At 66.2% G+C, this 20,516-nt stretch overlaps 1 protein-coding gene across 1 annotated transcript; it reads right to left on the bottom strand.

The window, feature by feature from the left end:
* Positions 1 to 330: 330 nt before the first annotated feature.
* On the bottom strand, positions 331 to 13,767 carry BGN (biglycan). Its single transcript, XM_059050551.2, has 8 exons — positions 13,566 to 13,767; positions 4,947 to 5,206; positions 4,606 to 4,718; positions 3,833 to 4,046; positions 3,239 to 3,349; positions 2,873 to 2,966; positions 2,640 to 2,778; positions 331 to 1,459 (listed from the first exon to the last, which is right to left on the bottom strand). The coding sequence occupies exons 2-8, from the start codon at positions 5,185 to 5,187 to the stop codon at positions 1,262 to 1,264; spliced, it is 1,110 nt and encodes a 369-aa protein (XP_058906534.1). The 5' UTR covers positions 5,188 to 5,206; positions 13,566 to 13,767; the 3' UTR covers positions 331 to 1,261.
* Between the last annotated feature and the right edge of the window lie 6,749 nt (positions 13,768 to 20,516).

The raw sequence follows: 20,516 nt of genomic DNA on the forward strand, positions 1-20,516 counted from the left end.
ACACTCCGCTCTGGGAGGGCAGACGCTACCTCAGCCCGCCCTGCGTCAGGAGCCCGGTTTGGGGAAAGTTGGGGCAACAGAAGTGACTAGGAGGGACGGGAAGGGGGCAGCCTGGGGCCTTCTGCCTGGTTGCCTAGGGCCTCCTGGTCCAGCCCCGAACCTGGGGGTGCTGCGGACCCTCACTTGAAGGCAGGGAAAGCAGCGAATAGGCAGCCCAGGGCTCCGACTGGGCACGGAGACGCGGAACCGGGGAGCCAGCCACAGCGGACCCTCGTGGCTCCCGTTTCTTTCGGGTCCCCAGTCCACCCCGAGAGGCTGCACACGCAGCCGTATTGCACAGTGTTTCTTTAATTGAAAGACAACCACCGACCTCAGAGGCGGCCCCTCCTCGGCCTGGGCGTGATCACTGGGAACCCTCAGTACCCCCGGGGCTGGAAGGCTGCAGGAGGGGAGACCTAGCCGTGGTGGGGGAAGGGAGACAGTGAGAAGCGTCATGGGGACCCTGGCGGGATGCCGGGCCCCTCCCAGGGGACAGACTCTCAGGGTCCGGCTGAGTCCAGTGCTCCCCCCGGACTGTGGAGCGCGTGGTTGCAGGATCATCCAGACTTTGGGGGCGAGGCCTGGGTGCGGTGGGGGGCAGCTGTCCCCCACCGCAGCCTGCCTGGGTAGGGGCTGGGCAGAAGCCCAGCGAGACGGAGAGCAGACCCAGCCCAAGGGTGTGAGAGAGGAGTGGGAGGACGAGGGAGGGACAGGTGGAGAGACCGAGAGGACTGGTCCAGGGGCCGGTAGGGCGGAGGCTGGGATGGATAGCCGTGAACTCCAGGATGGCGGGGGGCATGGGAGGAGAAGGGTAGCAGGCCAGGCCGAGGAGGGATGTGTGCCAGGCAGATGGGGTGGGCTCAGCGGGGTCCGCCGTCTCCACCCCTGGCCCCCCAGACCCAGGGACCGTTTTCCTTGGACTGGAGCCTCAGACAATTGGGTTTTGGGGTGAATGGGAAGAGAGCTTCGTGGGGGCACCTCTGCGTGGTCATGATGGGGGAGCGGGGGCGGCTCTGAAGCTAAGGGGCGTGTGATGGGGGCCAGGCCTCACGCCTCACCAGGGCAAGGACGTTGGCGGCGATGAGGGGAGTTGGGGACCAAGGGCGGGGCTGGGTCGGGTGCAGCCGAGCATTGGTTTCGCTCCCTTGCTTTGCTTCCCCGCCTCAGGACATCGCTGTGCTCCCCAGAGACCCCGCCCAGGCCACCTTGGCTGCCGCCGCCTCTACTTTTTGTAGTTGCCAAACTGGATGGCCAGGCGGTCAGTGACGCAGCGGAAGGTGGCCGGCTGCACCTCCCAGTAGGGCACGGGGTTGCTGAAGAGGCTGATGCCATTGTAGTAGGCTCGCTTGACCCCGAAGCCCACCGGGCAGAAGTCGTTGACGCCCACCTTGGTGATGTTGTTGGTGTGCAGATAGACCACCTGGGGGGCAGAGGGGTGTGGCTCAGGGCGGTGGCCCGGTCGCCCCGACCCCCCTGCCTGAGTCTGTCCGGCCTGGTGCCCTCCCTCCCAGCTGAGTCCCGCCCCACCGCCTCATGGGCCACGTTTCATCGTGTTGCATCCACGCGGCCCTTTGAGGGCATGGAGGTGACCCTCCCATTGTCTGGAGGGGCAAACCGAGGCTCGGGGATGGTTGCTGGGCAGGTGTTGGCCAGCGTTAAAGGCACTGGTGTGTGACTGGGTGCTGGGATGGGGAGCTTGGGGGGAGTGGGGGTGAGGTGAGGGGTACGTGGGGCACGAGGGGTGGGGTGGGACTGTCGATGCGGGAAGGATGGCATCTTGGGCCCACATAAAGTCCCTGGCCCTCCCTCTGGGTCCCCTGGGCTCTGGGTCTGCCCCCAGGGAAGCGCCCTCCTAGTCCAGAGCCCCCGCGGCGTGAGAGGAGAGAGGGCCTCCTCGTCCCGGTTCTCAGGGGCACCTGCCCCCGCTCTCCCAGCTCCCCGAAGCCACCCGACGGCAGGGAGGCGCTCAGACCGCAGCAGCGCCCTCTAGAGGCGGCCAGGACACGGCCGCCAGAGGGCGCCCTCGGCCTGGCCAGGAGGGCCACGCCGCTGCAGGTGGGCGGGCGGGCCCCACGCAGGGCTCAGGTGGGCTCCGGTGCCCTCGGCTCTGACTGGCCAGCCCGCGAGAACGGCGCGGCTCCCGGCACGTGTGAATGGGTCGGAAGCAGAGACTGAGGTCCAGAGCAGGGCCGAGTACGGCCAAGTTCATCCACGTTGCTGACAGCCAAACTGGGGGTAAGGCCCCTGCGAGAACCCCAGGCCGGGCCCTGTGCGCCCTCATCAGCCCACTTCCTGCCCCGGGCTGCCCCTGTCTTGCTGCACCTTTCCAGTGTTCCCCCCCCCCCGAGACACCTTGAGCTCCATCATCTACCAGGCCGGTTCCTGTTCCTCCCTCACAGCCCCGCGCCCCCCGGTGCCCGGCCCTCTCTCCTGGCCACAGTGGCAGCCCCACTCGACCCTCTTCTTCTTCCTCAGTGCAGGTGAACGGGACTGAGCAAGGAGGGCCATGGGCTACCGAGCTGCCCTGGGGATGTAGGCTGCGCCCCTCCCCTGGTCTTAGAGGGCCCAGCACCAGGCGCTGCCCACTCCCTGGCTCTCACCTGGAGGAGCTTGAGGTCCGGAAGGCCAGCAGGCACCCTGGACAGCTTGTTATTGTCCAAGTGCAGTTCCCGCAGGGTGGGCAGAAAACTCAGGCTCCCATTCTCAATCATGCGGATCTGGTTGTGGCCCAGGCCCAGCCTGCGAAGGGGCGGATGAGAACAAGGCGGTGTGCTGGGGCCCGCAGGCCACACGGCACCGTGTGGACTCAGGCCCCCCCAGCCCCCCAGCCCACCTGTACAGCTTTGAGTAGCGGAGCAGATCCTCCAGCTCGATTGCCTGGATTTTGTTGTGGTCCAGATGGAGTTCATTCAGGGTCTCGGGGAGGTCTGCCAGGAAAAGAGGGTGCTCTGGGCTGAATGCAGGAGGGGAGGCCATGTGTGTGTGTGTGTGTGTGTGTGTGTGTGTGTGTGTGCGCGCGTGCACGCCCGCGTGCGCACACACACGCTCCCACGCTTGGTGGAGCAGAGACCCTAGCTCTGCCCCAGGTGGGGAGACGGGCAGCCGAGGCCCTCCCTGAGTAGACTGGGTGCCTCCAGATGGCTTCAGGCCCCCCACCTGTGTCCCCAGGTAGTGCGGGAAGCAAGGGCTGCCTTCCTACCTTTGGGGATGCCGGTGAGCTTGGCCTCAGAGATGCGCAGGTAGTTGAGCTTCAGGCCATCGAAAGCGCCAGGTTCAAAGCCACTGTTCTCCAGGGGGTTCCCACCCATCTCTAGGAGAGAGGCCCCCTCAGCCCTGGAGCCAGGGCTGGGCATCTGCCCACACACCCCCGGAGCCCGTCGGCTGCCTGGCTGGGGCTGGCCTACTGGGCCCTGCTAATTACCCGCTCCCCCGTCTCTCCCTGAAAGCAGTGCCACTTATTTACTAACGCAAATGGACTAAATGCAAACTCCTCGCTGTGCAAGGCCACTAACTCCCAAGGGCACTGGGTCTGGCATCGGCCTGGCTGGCTGGCTGGCTGGCTGGCTGCGCTGGCCCTTTCTCTTCCCTTTCCTTGCGGGCCCCGAGTTTCTCTTCACTTTCCCTTGGCAGCTCTGGGGCGTGCTCCTAGACAAGCTTCCAGAAAATTCCGTGAGGCCCAGCCGGCTGGTCCATGGCTGTCCCGGACATCCCAGCACCCAGCTGCTCTGGCTGGCAGAGCCCGCCTCCTTGACCCTCCTCCCCCCTCCACTGCCGCCGGCAGGACCTCACTCACCAATGCAGTTCATGTTGCGCAGCCCACTGAACACGCCCTTGGGCACCTTGCGGATGCGGTTGTCATGGATGCGGAGCTCCACCAGGGAGCTGGGCAGGTTGGGAGGGATCTCCACCAGGTGGTTCTTGGAGATGTAGAGCTTCTGCAGCTTCCGCAGGGGGCTGAAGGCCTTCTCATGGATCTTGGAGATCTTGTTGTTCACCAGGACCAGGGCCTGAGGCAGCACGTGTGCTGAAGTGAAGGCCCCAGCCCCCCACCTGCCCGCCTTCTCCTCTCCCCCATCCCCTGCCACCTGAGCTAGCGATTCGCGATTCGCAGTTAGCAGGACTTTACAGATGTTTGAGCCCCAGCTCGGCCTCCAGGAGATCCGTCTGTGCTCCCCGGCAGAGTGCAGATCGGGGGGCTGGCGCTCAGGCCCAGCAATACCACTGCTCCTTAGCGCAGCCCGCCGCTTCTCTGTGTCCCAGTTTCCCCACTTGCACCCTGGCTACAATGCAATCTTTTCTCGCTGTGTTGCTGGGAGGAGTCAGTAAGATGAAGAGTTTTCAGTCAAGAAGGGAATTGGGCTCAGTGATCCTGTCCTGCACTTATGGCTGCTGACACCTGCACACGTGCCCTGTGACCCCGGACACTCCCGCCACAGCCGCCTCCAGACCTCTCTCAGGACTCCCCAGCTCCCCGGTGCCCTCTCGCACTCCACAGGTATGTGCCCACACCCATCTGGACCCGAGCCCCCGTGCTGCAGCCCCTCGGACGGGCCAGGGTGGGCTTACATAGAGATGCTGGAGGCCTTTGAAGTCATCCTTTCGGATCTCAGAGATGTCGTTGTTCTGCAGGTCCAGCAGAGTGGTGTCGGGCGAGATCTCCTTGGGCACAGTCTTCAGACCTGGGGGCCGGCACCACTGTCACCAGCGTGAGCCACGGCCACGACCCCAGAGTGGCGCGGAGCTCAGGGACTCGCGCGCACGCGGACCCGCGCGCCGGGACTCCGCTGCAAGCGGGCCAGCGCCAGAGCCGATGGACACCCTCCCACACTGAAGTCAGGATTCCTGAGCTGGCTTGGGGTCACCCCCGACCCACCCTCACGCTTCCACGTCCGTCCCACTGGACTGACCCAGGTCGGAGCACTGAACGACCCGCAGGTGGCAGTGACAGCCGAAAGGGCACATGGCACTGTAGGTGGGCGGGAGGGAGTCTAGGTCTGGGATGCCCGAGGTCGTGTCGGCGCCCGAAGCCTCCTCGTCGTTCAGCATGGGCAGCCCGTCGTCCAGGGTGAAGTCCCAGAAGCCTTTTTGCTCAAAGGGCAGAGCCTGGCTCAGGGCCAGCAGGGCCGCAAGAGGCCACAGGGGCCACATGGTGGGCGTGCCTGCGAGACTGGGGCGGGGAGATGCCATCAGGAGTGCCCAGCCGGTGCCCACGCCCGTCCTCTGGCCCCCCCCGGGGGGCTGGGGTTCTGCACGTGTTGGCCTCGTGTCCCTCACCCGTCACCCCTCACCGGTGCAGCCAGACCCTGGGCTGTAGGGGCCGGGAGGGAGGTGTGGGTGAGCAGGAGACCCCGGGCAGGACTTGGCCTCAGTGGGCAACACTGTGTCTTCCCAGTTGGTGAGCCTATAGCCCTCCAACACGCTCGCGCAAGTGCGCGCGCGCACACACTCACGCAAACACACACACACTCACGCGCGCACACGCGCACACACACACACGCACAAGCCACTGAGTCAGCCGCAGCCTGCCTGGGGGGTCAGTGAGGCTAGTGGAGGAGGCGGAGAGGGAAACCCAGCCATTTGCCGCCCACAGGCTTTGAGGAATTCAGATGTAAAGAGACCGCTGTGGCCCGGGCCAGTCCCACATGCTCAGGGCAGCGTGGGCACGCTCAGGGCTGACTTAGGTGACCACAAGTCGCTTCCTTTCCTGCCTGAGCCCCTCTTGCAGCACACCCACATTTCTCTAAGAGAGTCAAGAGGCTAAGGCACCAGGCTGGGCCAGCCCTGGAGGGAAGGCGGAGGAGAGAGGCGTTCTTCCAGGCCATGTGTGGAATCCTGGAGATGGAGGGGGCGTCCTTGAGCCCCCCGCCTCTGCTCCCCTGGGCCTTGGCCTCCTCCCCTGGCCCATGAGCCCTCCCCTGGCTCAGCCCGCAGAGCCCCAGGGCTCCGGCACCTGCCCCCACCCTTCCTTCTGCTGCGGAGGGCCACCGGAGGGGAGCAGGCTGCTGCCAGGGTGGCGGGCAGGTTCAGGCTCGTCCAGAGGCTCCTCTGCTGGAAGACAGTGCCCAGGAGGAGGCTGGAGCCCCTGCCTCTCCTACCACCCCCGACTACCCGCTTTCCTGGGAAAGCCCCAGCCTCATTTTCCCATGTTAAAGAGGAATAAGTGCGCCTGCCCTGCTTGTCTCCCAGGCGCGGGGTGTCTGGGGTTGCCCCGGGTGCAGACGTGAAGCAGCCCCACCCCAGGGAGGCCCTCACTTGGGGCCCATCTTGGCCGGGGAAGGGCTGTTCGGGGCTTCAGTGGGGCTGGGTGAGCCCCCCGAGCCTGACGGCCGGCTGCAAAGGGGGAAGGAGGCCCCCGGCAGGCCCGGTCGACGTGGGGCTGGACGGGCTGCCAGGGCGGGCACTGCTGCCCCCGAGTCCTCCCACCAGCGGGCGGGGGTCGGGGGCTGCGGCCACCTCCAGACGTGGGCGCAGCAGCTCTGCACCTCGGGTTCCTATTGATCGCCGTCTTGCCGCCCCTCTCGCACTCCTCAGGCCCCCCCGGCTGAGCTGGTCACGTGGCCTGTGCTGGCTCCCGCCATCCCGAGGACGGAGCCGCAGCTGCCAGCGTGAGGGGCAGGCAGAGGCCAGGGGCCCAGGACGCTGCTCAGCAGACGCAGCTGCGGAGGCAGCCCCAGAGCGCCACCAGCGGGCCCCAGGGACGGGCTCAGAAAGGCTGCCTGCCTGCGCCTCCCCCCCCCCCACCCCCGGTCACACATCAAAGTGAGGCTCCCTCATGCTGGGGGAGCGCCCAGCCTCCCTGGCTCCTTCAAGCCTTGCGAGCCCGTGATCACACCCCAGGTCCCGCCAGCCCCAGGCTGGCCAGGTAGGACCTGGGGAGCCCCCAGAGGGCCTTGGCGAAGAGTTGGGAGAAGGCCCTGGGCTTTGCCTACCTGGACCACGAGTCCCTCCTTCTTCCAACGAGTTTGCAAGCCCCAGGGCAAGGCAGGCTGGGCCTAGGCCTCCCAGGCTTGCGGCTGCTGTGCAGGGCCTCTGCCCAGGTGCTGCCGGACACCCAGGGCTGGGCGGAGGAGAGCAGTGGAGAGGACAGGAAGGGGAGGATGAAGGCAGGAGGGCGAGATGCAGCAGGACAGGGAGGGCACTGCTCCCCTGTTGCCTGGCGCGGCTGCCAAAGCCACTACCTCCCGGGGGCGGGGGGGGGGGGCGGGAGGGGGAGAGTCAGGGCTGGAGCGCCCGGCGGGATCCTTGGGAGGCGCTGGGACCCACCGTCCGCCTGGACAAGTGGGGGCGGGGCGCTGGTCTGGCCAGGCCCGGGCGGGGGCTTCAGGAGGCGGTGGGTGCAGACAGGCCTCTTGCAGCCTGGTGAGACTGGGAAGGTCTGGGGGCCTCCACGGGGAGCCTCCACCCGCATCTGGTCCCTCCACCACGGGAGAGGATGGACAGGCGCTGGGAAGGCCAACCAGGGCAGGACTGGCCACTGGGGCCCCAAGTGGGCTCGCGGGACCCTCCCTGGGGGGACGGAGGCTCTGGAGGAGGTGATATGCTGCTGCTGCTGCATCTGGGGCCCCACAAAGACGCTGAGAGAGGGGAAGGGCCGGCTCCAGTGCAGGCTCTCTCTGAGGGGCAGGGAGGCTGAGGACTTGGAGGCCCTACCCCAGGGCCCCGTGACAGAGCACAGGACAAGGTCTGGCTGGTTTTACCCGGCTCCTGGCTGGGCCCAGGCAGCGGGCAGGCTGGCGCGCTTTCCGGCCCAGCCCTCCTTTCCCCGCGGAGAGCTGGCAGGAGACTCAGCGGCCAGAACTGTGCAGAGCGGAGGGGGCCGGTTGGACACCAAGCCCCCGGGAGGCCGCAAGGGACCCCCCCACCCCACCCCACCGCTCCCCCGCCAGCGCCACGAGGAGCTGCGGAGAGGCCTGGAGGGGGCGCCCGGGAGGAAGGCACCATTTTACGGAGGAGAAAACAGAGGCTTAGAGAGAGGAACCAACGTTCCCCAAGTCACTCAGCCCGAGACTTGGAGGCCAGCTCAGGCGGCTCCAGGCCCCGGGCTTTCAGGCCTCAGCCGGGGAGCTCCACACACGGCCCGCCCGGGGGTGATGGAGTTGTCGGGCGGGCGGCTGAGCGTGGCAGTGCATAGAGGCTGGCGGGGGGTAAGCCGAGCTGCAGGGCTGCCTCCCCCCACCTCGCACCGGGTCCCTCCACCGCACACACGTGCGGGAGGCGGGTGGGCCCTCAGCCCCGGAAGCAGGAGCCCCCCGAGGACAGCTACTGCGAGGACCACGGCAAGTCCCGCCAGCACCCCCCCCCCCCGCCCCCCGCCACTACCCAGGCCTCTGGGCCTCCTGGGCGTGTCCCCAAGGACTCCGGGCAGCCTCGAGCCCCATCAAAGTGTTCTCTGAGCCCGATGGGCCCCTCCTCCTCCTCAGAGCGAAGGAAAGAGGCGGTGATGGCGGTGAGGCCCCAGGCCGCGCGCCCGCAGGTTGGAGCGAGGGCCGCCCACCCAATAGGGCTCTCCTTGTCCGGCCCTCCAGCTGGGACCGCCCCAGGTCACGGCCAAACAAGACACACTGGCAGCCCCGGAGAACACGGAGGGGCCGAGCCAGGCATTCAGGCCAGGCCAAGGGTGGCAGGAGCGGGCCTGAGGTCTGGCAGGCCCTGGGAGCTCGCCTGCAGACGTGCGGGCCGCCCTTCCCCCCTCCCCTCTGTCCGCAAGCGACACCCGGCTGCTCGCCGCCTCCCTCCCGGGCCCCGGGCCCCGAGAGAGGGGACGTGCACCATCCGTGGGTCTCCTGAGGCGTACTGTGTGTGGGGTCGCGGCTGCAGGGGGTGGGGTGGACCCTGAGCCCCGCCCCATCGGTGTCCGCACGCCAGCCACCCCGAACCCACCGCCATGGCCTCAGCGCGCCTTCCGGCTGTGAGGGGAGCAGACATCCAGGCGTGGCTGGCCAGGGCGCTCCTCCCTGCGGGGGTCTTGGCGCTGCTGAGGTGACCGGACGGAGCCGGGTCCTGTGCCCCTGCAGCCTCAGGGACAGACTTGACCTGCATGTGGGTGTCGGAGGCCAACAGGGAGCCAGCCCGTCTGCTGCAGAGCGCTGGCCCCGGGGAAGTGGCGAGAGTCAGGCGGCAGAGGAGCCAGGTCAGCTGGGGGTCCTGGGTTGCTGGGTGCCCTGCACCCCACCCCCCGCCCCCGCAGGCTCGCTGCAGAAGCCCTGAGGGAGGGGAAGGGTGTTCTATCCCTTCCCAGGGTGGGATAGGGCACTCAAGTGATTTCTTAGCACAGCCCTCCTGAGGACCACGAGGAAGTACCACGTCTACCACTAGATGAATGGGTGAACTGAGGCTCATAGTCTGCCCGAAACTCTTGCCCAAGGCCACACTGTGAGGAGATGGTAGAGGGGGCACATGCGCCTTGCCCCCCCCTCTACCCCTGCAGACTTTGCTGCAGACCTCAGAGTCACAGAGTCCCGAGCTCCCTGGGTGGCAGAGGGGGCCAAACCAGCCCCCGCTCCCTGAAGAAGACTCCTTGTATCTCTGCCACTCTGGCTGGGAGGTGACACTGATGGAAAGCAGGGCCCTGCCCTGAGGGTCCTGTGCCCCCTGGCTTGCATTACGAAGCCTCTAGAAACATGGCGTCTCTCTCTGACTGCCACCATCCAGAGCTCCCCTCAGCCCGCGGGGCCAGATGGCCCTCCTCGGCCCCAGCGCACCCATCAGGCCGGCCCCAGCCCCTCTGCCTCCGCCTCCAGCTGCAGGGAACTGGCCTGGAAAAGCCATCATCCCAGCCTGGCCCGGGAGGTTCCCCCAAGCATTTTAGGTCCCAGCGGGTGCCAGACCCCACAGGGAGATGCTCTCAGCCCTCACTGAGCCAGGGACTCCGGCTGGGATGGACGTAGCCCTGTGCAGCTAGCCTAGGAGGTCGCCGGACCTGTCACCTTCAGCCCCTCCCAGGCCTCCTGGGGTCACAGCCCTGTGCAGTGAGGCCCATAGGAGCACAATCGAGGCCAAGCTAGAGCTCGGAGTGTGAGAGGATGGAAGTGGCGCTCACCTCCCAAACTTCCCCCATCTCCAGGGACAGGGCTGCCAGAGCCAGGCTCTGTCTGCCCTCCGCCCCTCTCCTTCAGGTCCTGGTTTTGTTCCCCAAATCCCCGATCCCATGGCCACTCGGGCCTCTGACTGCTGTGTCCCTCTTGGCCATCCGACCCCGGCAGAGGCAGCTGGTGGAGAGAAGCAGGGGCCGGTTCAGAGGCGCAGGGAGCCTGGGACCCCACCCAGCCCGCTGCCCCTTGTCCTGCAGCTGAGCTCCAGGGTGGGGTTTCTGCTGAGCTTGGCCTTCAGATGCTGTGGATCAGGAGAGCTGGCTGGGAGGAGGCCGGGTAGAGCCCCAGTCCAGTAAAGCTGAAGGATGTGTCACCACGGGGAGGGGCAGGCGTGAGTCGTCTGAGTCCCTGGCACCTTCACTGGGCTTGGGAACGTCAGCGATGCCAGCCTGCCAATGAGCGCGAGCTGGGCTGCTCCGCGGACTGCTACGGGGGCCGAGCAGCCTCTGGAGGAGCTGAGGCTGGTGGGGTGTGGGCAGCTGGGCAGCTCCCATAGGCACCCAGGAGCTGCCCCACCCCAGAGTAGAGAGGCTGGGGGACAAGCCAAACAGCGTCCCAGAGGGTGTGAAGGAAGCCCCGGGGGACCCTGGGGCTGGGGACTCCAGGTGAGGGGACGGCTTTCACCCCAGAACCTTCCATCTGGAAGGTGGGGAGATGAACCACAGCCCCAGGGAGCACTGGGAAGCTGGTTTTGGAAGCCTGGAGAAGGGCCTGACTCTAGGGCTACCAGTTAGCCTCCGGCCTGGGGCAGGACTGAGCAGACTCCCTCTCCATCCTCCCAGGGCCGTCCCCTCTGCCTCTGCCCGCACTGGCTTCCTCGAAGATAGGATTCACAGAAAAGGTTTTGTGGGTGGTCAGGTGTGGCCCCCAGTATGTGAGCAGGGAGGGGACAGGGGGGGCCCATGGTCGCCCCCCACGCCACGCTCACAGCAGGGCGCCCCAGGAGAGTCAGCGTCTAGCAGGAGTCCGGGGACCGGCCATGGCCTCAGGCTGCATCCCCAGGCGGCCAAGGACAAGCGAGCGATCGCTGGGACACGCCTGTCTCCTTGGGGCTTCTCCAGGGAGTGGAGGAGGGCTGGTGGTGGGTGGGTCTGGGAAGAGGCCCATGACAGATCCCTCCTCTGGGACTCCACGCCCCGCCGACGCGGGGCGCTGAAAGGGACGCTCTGTGGTCCTGAGTGACTAAGGAATGTTGCTAAAGAAAGGAAACGCTTTCGTGTCTTACGAACACCCCCTCTCTTCTGGTCCTTCCCCATTCACGCTCCTCTGTTGGGCCAGGGCCACTGATGGGATTGGGGAGAAATTGGGGCCAATGCTTGCATGCCACCCTGCATGATGGTCAGAGGGCCAGCACCCCACATTTCTGGGCCCCTAAAATGCGCTGGGACAGAACTGCCACCAGGCCCATTGGTGAAGGGGCTGGGCCGCGGACTCCCCATCGGCACAGTGGGGTCCCTGGTCCCTGCTCCAGGGCGGGGCATAAAAGCGGTAGGATGGTTAGTGCCCTCTGTGGCCCGGGTCCTGGGACGTGAAGGCGGGCCGGTCGGCGGGCCAGCGCGGTGGCCGGGGCACCACTCAGCTGCTCACTGCCCGGTCTCGGCGGCTTAGAGACAGCGCCATGGCTTCCTTGCGATGCGCGCACAGAGAATTGCCCTCAGAGGCTCGCCCGCGCCGGCCCACGGCAGCGGCCAGCGGAAGCTCCACAGAAAGGCGCCTCTGCCCACCCACCAGCCTTCCCAGGATGTGGGTGGCGGTGATGGCCGAGCGCTCTCCCTCCTCACCAGCCGCAGCCCTGGATGCGTGTTCCCGGGCACCCTCCTTGCTGGCCCCGAGGGGGGCGCCTGAGCATGTCCAGCTTGTCTCAGTCTCAGTCAGTCCCCGCCTTGTGGAGAGCTGGCCCGCTGGGGAGGGGTGAGGGCACGGAAGCAGGAGCCCCCAGAGGGCAGGACTGGCCACCGAATCGGCAACGAGGTCTGCCCCGCCCGCCCCACCCAGCACCCTGCCCTGAGCGACCCTGGGCTTTTCTGCTGCACTCATGGGACCAGCTGGGCGGCGGGGGCGGGGGGTGGGGGGTGGGGGTGGGGTGGCGCTCTCAGCCACCGGTGCCCCGCCCCGCCCCACCCGTGGAGCAGCCCAGAGGGCTCCGTTCTCCCTTGTTCCTATCCCGGGTCCCTCGCCACTTCCCTCAGCACGCCAGCCACGCACACGCACTTGACCGTAAGCTATCATCGTCAACATGCAAGTGACTTTGCGGGCTCCCTGGATGCTACGGGGTCAATAGCCGGGGTTTGTCAGTCAGGAGCTCTGAGTCCCGGCCCCAGCTCTGCCCCTGACCGGCTGTGCCACGGTGGGCAGGTTCCTGCCCCTCTCTGGGCCTCAGTTGCCCCCTCTGTACAATGGATGGGGTGGGACTGGCTCTGGAGGGCAACCTTGTAGCTGCACTTTGTTTCAGAACTGGAGTTCTCTCTCCACTCCTGAGATGCCCCCAGGCGCCAGTGCGGGACTGCCTTTGGGGGCCAGAGCATCTGGCCTGGGAGCTCTTGAACCTCACCCCTTCCCAAAGGTGCCCATCCTGGGATGATGGTGTCCTCACATCTACCCATGGTCCCCAGAAGCCCTCCGGGGCCCCAGGCCAAGGCTGCCTGGCTGACACAGCACAGTTGCCTGAGTTTCCTTCTGCAACCCCCTTTGGAACCCCAATCCAAGGGGACTCTGGGGACAGAGAGGACTGAGCTGCCCAGGCAGCCCCGCCCAGGGACCCCGCAGCCAGGGCTCTGGAGCCACACCTCGCCCAGGAGGAGGTGGAGGCACGGCATCAGCCTGCGGGTGAGCAAGGAATATCTGGGCAGGGTGCCTGGGGCGTGCCCGGGAAACCAAGTCTCTGAGCCCACGCCGTGGACTAGCCCCAGGCAGTGAGGATCGCTCCCCAGTGACGAGCTTGGGCGGGCGCCCAGAGGTCCTCCTAACCAGGGCCAAGTGCAAAGTGCACCCGGGACTTGCAGTGAGCTAAGGGGGCCGTTGGCAGAGCCAGGGTGCCCGCTGCCCAGCCATGCCTGGATGATGCTCTGGGCAAGAACCCCGAGGGGGCAGGCGGAGAGGGCAGATGTGGAGCAGAGCTGAGCAAGGTCAGAGGGGTGAAGGAAGGGGATGTAGGAGGTGCCTGGAGGGCAGAGCGGAGGAGAGGCAGGAATGAGCCGAGGACCCAGGGGGCCGCAGGGTGGTGACGAAGGGGCGCGGACCGGGAGCCTGCAGCCGTCCGTCCGCAAGCAGCCTGGGGGCGGGAGAGGGCGGCCAGGGGGCAGCGGGGGAGCTGGAGGGGGCATCTCGAGGACGGCGAGGGGGCAGCGGAGCCAGGGCTGGGGCAGTGAGAGCAGCTCAAGGCCAGCGTAGGAACAGCGGGGACACCACGGGGCTTGTGGAGGTGGGGGACCCTACCTGAGGAGGGGAAGCGGCGGGCACAGGCCGGCTGCTTGGCAGTCTTGAGGGTCGGGCAGTCCGTGCGTCTGTCGGTCCGTCGGGTCGTCGGAGAGCAGCTGCTCACTCCTGGGCAGTTCGTGGAGAGAGGGAGACAGAGGCGGGCGGCAGCAGGAGGGAGGCTAAAGGCTGGGCGGGCGTGCCGACGACGACGGGAGGGGACGGCAGGGAGGGGGCGGGGAGGGAGGAAAGGAGGGAGGGGGCTGGTGGCGTGGAGAGGGAGGGAGAGAGGGAGGGAGGGAGGGAGGGAGGGAGGGAGGGGGCAGGCTTCCCGGCCCCCCTGGCAGCTTCAGAGGGAGTAATTTTCTTGTAGACGGCTGGGCTAGCTGCACCCCTCCCCCTTGCGCCCCCCAGGACTCCCCCCCTCTGCCTGCCCCCACTCCGCACCCTGGGGCACACAGGGAAGGGACACACAGGCTAACTCACACAAGGGCCCTTGGCGTCTCTGGGCAGGCGCAGCCTCAGAGATTCAAACTTTCCACTATCCCAATGGGGACACTGAGGCCCAGAGAGGGGCGGGAGCTGGCTTGCGGGCGGGCGTTAGGGAGGCAGAGGAGAGCGAGAGGGCAGAACTGGAAGGGAGACCAGGGGGAGGTGGCCTCTGATTGCTAGTCCGGTGAGGGGGGCCCCGAATTTGGTCCTGAGCCTTCCCAGAACTTGTGGCAGCCTCAGCCTAGAAAGGGATCGGGGTGGCGGCTGTTGTGGATTTCTGGAAGGGCTTGATCCAGGCTCCCGGGCGCTCCCGGCGCCCCACCTCCCAGCCCACTCCAGCCCATTTTCCCTAAAAAAGAGGAAGCGGTCCTGTGTGTGTGATCTCAGGATGGGACTCGGCTGGGGGCTGGCGGGAGGCAGCACAGATACTGGGGCTCAGAGCAGCTGATTCAGAGGGGAGGAGCCAGCGAGTCACCCTTCTTGCTCCATCTGAGCAAGAAGGGGGACATCTAATAGATGTCCTAGGGGACATCTATTGTCCCCTAGGGCGCGACAACTGCTCTGCCGGTGGCCACTTCCTCGGGGCCGAGCCCCGTGCTGGTCACGTACAGGGGTAACGGGGTCAGCCCACCGAGCCTCCCAGAAAGAGGCCGTCATCAGCCATGACATCCACGCCATCACTGGAAGCTCAGCCACTTCCTGAGGGCCCAGATGAGCCCGGGGCCGTAGCACGACACCTCCTTCCTGTTGGGTGGGGTCCCATTCCTCCCCCGGCCTGTGGACCCAGCCTCGGTCATGGGGAGACTCCTGCAAGAGCAGTTTGGGGGAGACAAAGGTGAGGGTTTAAGCAGGGAGGGACACTGAGATCTGCAAAGGAGAACAGGGAAGAAACGAAGGCAGGCAACACAAGACGGGACAGAACTCCACTGAGAAGACGAGAAAAATGCATAGAAAGAGAAAAAGCTCAACAGGGCCGAGGCCGAGGGCAGGCCAGGGAGAGGCGGGGCCCATGAAAGGAGAACAGAGGTGAGGCCTGAGGGTCCCGTCCACCTGGCCAGCTGCTGTTTTTAGTCTTTTGGTGCTCAGCTTCAGGCCGTCAGGCAGGTAAGGGTCTAGAAAGTTCTGCCAGGGGGAGTGGCTGGGCCCAGACCCCTTTCCTGTTCACCAGCACCAGTTCAGGGACCCCTGGTCAGACCTGAGACACAATGGCCTGACCAAGCTGCCTGACTGCAAGAAGCTTCCAGGCTGGGCCAGGGAACAGGGAGAAGTCAGAAAAGCAGGGCCAGGTCGGGAGCTCCGACTCCTTCTTGTTTTCCTGGGTGAGGTAGTTAGAAATGGTTGCGAGCAGGAGATTGCAGAGAACATGTGCCCTTCCAGACACGGGGAGTCGGTTTTGCTCGTTTGTTTGTTTGTTTGTTACTGTTTATTGGCGCCATAGTGAAACATCTCTGGGTCGTCGCCCGTCGCAGCTGGGGAGGAGGCGAAAGACGATCCAAACCACGTATCAAACACTGTGCTGCACGAAAGAAGTTAGTTGCAAAAGACCACATATTGCGTGATTCTGCATGAAATGTCTAGAACAGGCAAATCTACAAGCCCCAAGAGTAGATTCGTGGTTTCTTAGGGCCAGGGGGGATGGTGGTGGATAGAGCGGTGACAGCTCAAGGTGTGAGTTTGCTTTTGAAAATGTGCTAAAATTGACTCTGATGATGCAGTGAACTGCACACATTCAATAGGTGAATTGTATAGTGTGTCCATTTTATCTCCATAAAGCTGTTTGACAACTTTTCAAATGAAAAGAAATGGGCACAAGGCATGCCCATTTGCCCAGGGAGCGAGGTCGCTTACTGCGTAAGGTCCTCTCTGTGAGGAGGGGGCCGGGGCACTCCAGGGCCACGCACAGCACCAGAGGCTCCGGAAGGCTTCCTGGAGGAGATGACTTAGAGCAGACAAGTAGGGGAGGGGGACGTTGGTGGGGGAGGGCAGAGCCCAGGGCCGGGTGTGGGGGGCGTGGGCAGCAGGCACGCGACGAGGTGGGAAGGCCGAGTGCTGGGCCGGGCACGTTCCTGGAGGGAGGAACTTGCGGGCGGCATTGAAGCGACACCCTGCACCTTGGAGCTCTTTCTCACAGTTGGGGGGTGCGTCTGGGGCAATATGTCCGTAAATCCGGTTCTTGCGCCTGGAAGGCTCTTGCGTCTGTGGTTTGCAGTCTGCAATAAGCCATAACTGCACACCCGGCCCAAGGCCCACTGAGTCACTGGGCCTGGCCCTCTAATTTGGGGGCCACTCCCAGACCAGCCGGCCGGCACCTCAGTCCTGGGCCTCCCCCCCTCCCTCTCCCCAGGCCTCAGCGCTCTCTGTGGCTGCGGTGTGGGAACAACCTGGACCCCAGCTTGAGCGGCGCTGAGAACAGCACGTCCCTGCTGGCCAGCGGAGCCGCAGCCTCCTGCCCTCTGGCCTTGCAGGGCTGCGAGGAGGCAGCAGGAGGCAGGGGAGGGCAGGCATGGGGGGTAAGGCAGGAAGGAAGAGCAGGCATTTCCTGAGGCCCCCGGGCCCCTGGAGGAGGCCAATGCACAGCTGTCTTAGCTCCCCAAGAACCAGTGGCAGACAGGGCTGGCCGAGCCATTAGAGGTGGGGCCGGGGGAGGCGGGGGTGACCAGCGCCCTCTCCCAGCATGCCCTGCACCTCTGGGACACCGCTGGACAGGCCCCCAAAGCCCCAGCCTGGACTCTTCCCCCCAGGGACTTCGGAGGGCTGGGTGACCCTGCCGGCACCAGCCCGCCCCTCAGCCCAGAAAGCCCAGCAGGCCCCCTGGCAGAAGACCCCTCTGCCAGAAGGAGCAAAGAACGCGGCTCTCTTGACCTGAGAAGCAGCCTGGTGGCCGGCTCAGGCTTCCCAGGAAGGCGTCCTGCCCCGGGGCCCCACCCGTGCCGCTGCCCGGGTCCTCAGGCCACACTGCTGTGTCCTGGCGCAGAACAGTCAGCCCTCACCTAGGCCTTGTTGGGTCATTGCTACCCTGCCACCCACCCGGTGCCCAGCCCGGAGCCCCAGAGCCCAGGGCAGGTGCTCAAAGGTAGTGGGGTGGGGGGGCGGGGCAGGCAGAAGCCAGCGGTGGTGGGGAGAGAGATGTGCAGGGCGGAAGGGGGCTCAGAGGAGGGGCGGCAGGGCAGGTGAGCAGCTGTGGGTCCACCCCAGGCAGGGCCATCTAAGCCTGAGGCCATCCTGTAGGCCTGTGTGTGGAGAGGGACCCGGAGTCAGCTGCAGCCCATTCCCCGGCCTTGCAGCTGTCGGTGCCCCAGCTTCAAAGTGAGAAGGGGAGGCCCAGGACAGAAGCAGGGCACCCAGAGGGCAGGCCTCAAGCCTCTGATCCCCTGTGGGTATGAAACCCTGCCTTTGATGCGGGTCCCTGAAGGGCAGAGCCTGGGAGCCTGCGAGGTGGCCCAGCGGGCTTCCAGAGGCTCAGAGGTGGCAGCAGCTGACAGAGATCCCCCCCACCTCAGGCTCCAGTGCACTCAGCTGCTCGCCCGTGAGTTTCTCAGGTCTCCCCTCTGCATCGTCTCCCCAGAGCAACAAGGGCCGAGCCCCTAGCGGGCAGGTGGCCGGTGGCGGCAGCGACCCGCCTGACCCTCCACCCTGGGTCTGGTGTCTGTGCCTTGCTCTCACCACCCCCTCGCTGTCGGGCCCCTCTTTCTCTCCTCTCACCTGAGGCCTGACTCTCCTTTCTGGGCTCTCTTCTCCTCTGCCCTGCCCTGCTACCCCCACTCCACAGGCACGTGCCCCTGAATTCCATCTGCGACACACGCGTGGCCCAGGACTGCAGCACGGAGTCAATCAGCCTCGACTTCCGCTGGTACCCTTCACCCTCCTGGAGCATACCAGATGGGGCGCGGGGGGCGATTCGGGGAGGAGGCGGCCCTGCAGTGGCGTCCTGGGGCTGCCTTCCGACCCCTCCCTGGAGTGCTCCCATAGGGCTCTTGCAGGGCCAGCGCAGAGCAAGGCATTGCCCACGGGAGCCCCCTGCCTCCTCCAGGATCAATTTCCAGGCAGGGCCACATCACACACACACACATCTAGGTCACTTCTTGAGCATGCCACCTTGCTTAGAACTTAGCGGAGATCCTGGAGAGGGCCCTTGAGGCTCCTAGGCGCTGCAGCCCCTGAACTCAAGCTGGCGCCCCCGAATTCACGGCCTGCTGGTTTCACCCACCCCCGATCTCGGCACCGTCACTAGGCGGCCGCCCCTCCCACCTCACTGCTTCCTTGAGGCCAGAGTCAAGGGGGCAGCAGGTGTGACGTGTGCTCAGGGGACCCTCTGGGCGCAGGGGGCCATTCTGGTTGAGGATCATGCTAACGGGATTCAGAGGGAACCGAACGGCTGCAGAGCGGGCGAGCCTCCGCTCTCCGCAAGTTTACCGGCGCTGATGGCTGCGGCGTGGCTGGGGAAAGCTGGCACTCTCCATGCCAGAGCTTTTTTTGACCTTCCCCTGAGGATATAATCACACAGCGGCTCTCTGTCCCGGGCCTCCAGGGCTGTAATTTCAGGGCTCGAAGGGGGCTCCGTGGAGGCCCGGCCTGTGTCTAGCTATCTTTAGAGAGGCACGCTCTGGGTGTGGCCAGACGAGGGAAGCTGGACCGGGGGCCGTGCCACAGGGAGGCATCTGTGGGCCTCCTGCGAAGCCCGCAGGGCGCAGGGACGCCATGAAGCTGCGGGGCCCCGTGGTCTTCCCCCGGGGGAGGCTATAGCCCCCGGCAGCAGCGCCAGGATCATCTGCCTGCCGCCCGAGGCCCCGGCGGGGGCCACGCGGGGCAGCAGGTGCAGGGCCGGGGGGGAGGCCCGGGCCCGGAGTGCACCGTGCCGGACGCATCCTTTGCCTTCCTCGCTCTCTTTCACTCCTCCCCGGGCTTGTTTCTCCTGCGGGCCACGACGTGGGGTGTGAGGCAGCAGGAAGGCTTGGAACCGGCCGTGCAGGGAGCCTCTCCAGGGAGTGGGCGGCGGGCCTTGGGTAGGAGCGCTGGGGACGAGGAGTGGGCGGGTTGGAGAGGAATTCGGTGGAGGCCAATGGACGGGACTCTGGGCCTGTGCCTGGGAGGGGGCCCGAGGTCCCCGGGAGGAGCGTCCCGCGGCTCCCTGTCCCCATTCTGGCTCCTGCTGTCCCCGGCGTTCTTACCCTCACTCCTACCCCACGGTCCGAGGACCTCCGTCTCGGTCCAGGCCTCCTGAACCTAGTCACTCTTACCCTGTTGTCACCACCACCACAACGATCACCACAAGGAAGTGTGGGCCCTCCAACGGGGCCGGCGCCAGCCCCGAGAAGGGTCTGTCCGGGGCTGTCACTGGCTGCACTGCAGACCAGCCCCCCACCCGGGCGCGCCATGCCGCCACCGCCACCTCCCCGCCGGGACTGGAGGCCCTGGCCTCCAGCTGCTGGCACCCCCCGGCCCTCTTGAGGACTTGTCTGCCCACCTGCCAGCAGCTCCAAGGGCCGAGAGCTCCCCATCTGCAGTGGAATTAACCCAGAGGGCCTGCTCAGTAGGGAAGGGCGAGCAGCTGGGGGGGGTGGGGGTCGCCCAGCCTGAACTTCCTGTGCCTCGCGGCCGGGGCCTGACCTCTGAGTGCAGGGAGGGGGCTGGGGGCTGACTGCGCTGGAGCAGGGGGGCCGGGGCCAGGCAGCCAGACTCGGGAGGAGGGGTCGTGAGAGCGGGAAAGCAGCGGGCCCTCTCCGGCAGGGCCAGCGCCTCAAGGGCTGCTGACCTCTGACCCAGTCCAAACAGGAAGTGCCATATCTGTGGGCCCAGGCCCCGGAGGAGCAGGAATGCAGGGACGAGTCCAAAGCAAACACTCCACCAGCTTCCCAGGCCTCTCCCTGCCCCCTTCCAGAGTCTGGCCTTTTCTCTGCTGAGAACCCAGGGAGGGGGGTGGGGGGAACTGGCTGCAGAATTGGATCGAAGCGAGACTCACGGTTCCCAGGCCCAGGCCCCAGCCCGAGGCGCCGGCGGGGCAAGGTCTCGGCAGTGGGTGCATCCAGCGGCACTGAAGGCCGGGGCCCACCCGCTCGGCCGCGTCCTCCATGCCTGTCACTCGGCTGTCCTTCTCACCCCCATACCACCGTCCTTCTCCCTCCCCAGCACCGGCGCGGTGACAGGCGGGGCAACTGTTCCAGGGCCCTCAGGGGGCTCCGCAGCTCCTGCGTCCCCACCCAGCACAGTTGATGGGTCCTGTCTTCAGGGCTCAGCGGACAGTCAGCAACTCCAGCCAGGGGGTGGTGACACCCTGTGTGCGTCCACTCCTGGGACAGGGATGCTTCCTGGACGAGAGGGTAGTGATGCTGGGACTTCAGGACCCTGGCCAGGGCGGGTGGGGTTGGGGAGGCTCTCGGAGAAACTTCTAGAACCAGGCCCTCTTAAGCCCCTGCTGACAAAGCAGTGTCCAGGACGTGGGCTCTGGGGGCTCCGTGCACAACCGAGTGCCAGCGTGCACAG

Source organism: Kogia breviceps, chromosome X (assembly GCF_026419965.1).
Source record: "Kogia breviceps isolate mKogBre1 chromosome X, mKogBre1 haplotype 1, whole genome shotgun sequence".
Taxonomy (NCBI): Eukaryota; Metazoa; Chordata; class Mammalia; order Artiodactyla; family Physeteridae; genus Kogia; species Kogia breviceps.

Excerpts from the sequence above, each read along its gene's own strand:
- BGN (XM_059050551.2), bottom strand. The coding sequence starts at position 5,187 with ATGTGGCCCCTGTGGCCTCTTGCGGCCCTGCTGGCCCTGAGCCAGGCT. Across the intron at positions 4,719-4,946 it reads CGTTCAGTGCTCCGACCTGG|GTCTGAAGACTGTGCCCAAG; the intron begins GTCAGTCCAGTG and ends GCCGGCCCCCAG. Across the intron at positions 2,779-2,872 it reads CGCTACTCAAAGCTGTACAG|GCTGGGCCTGGGCCACAACC; the intron begins GTGGGCTGGGGG and ends GCCCCTTCGCAG.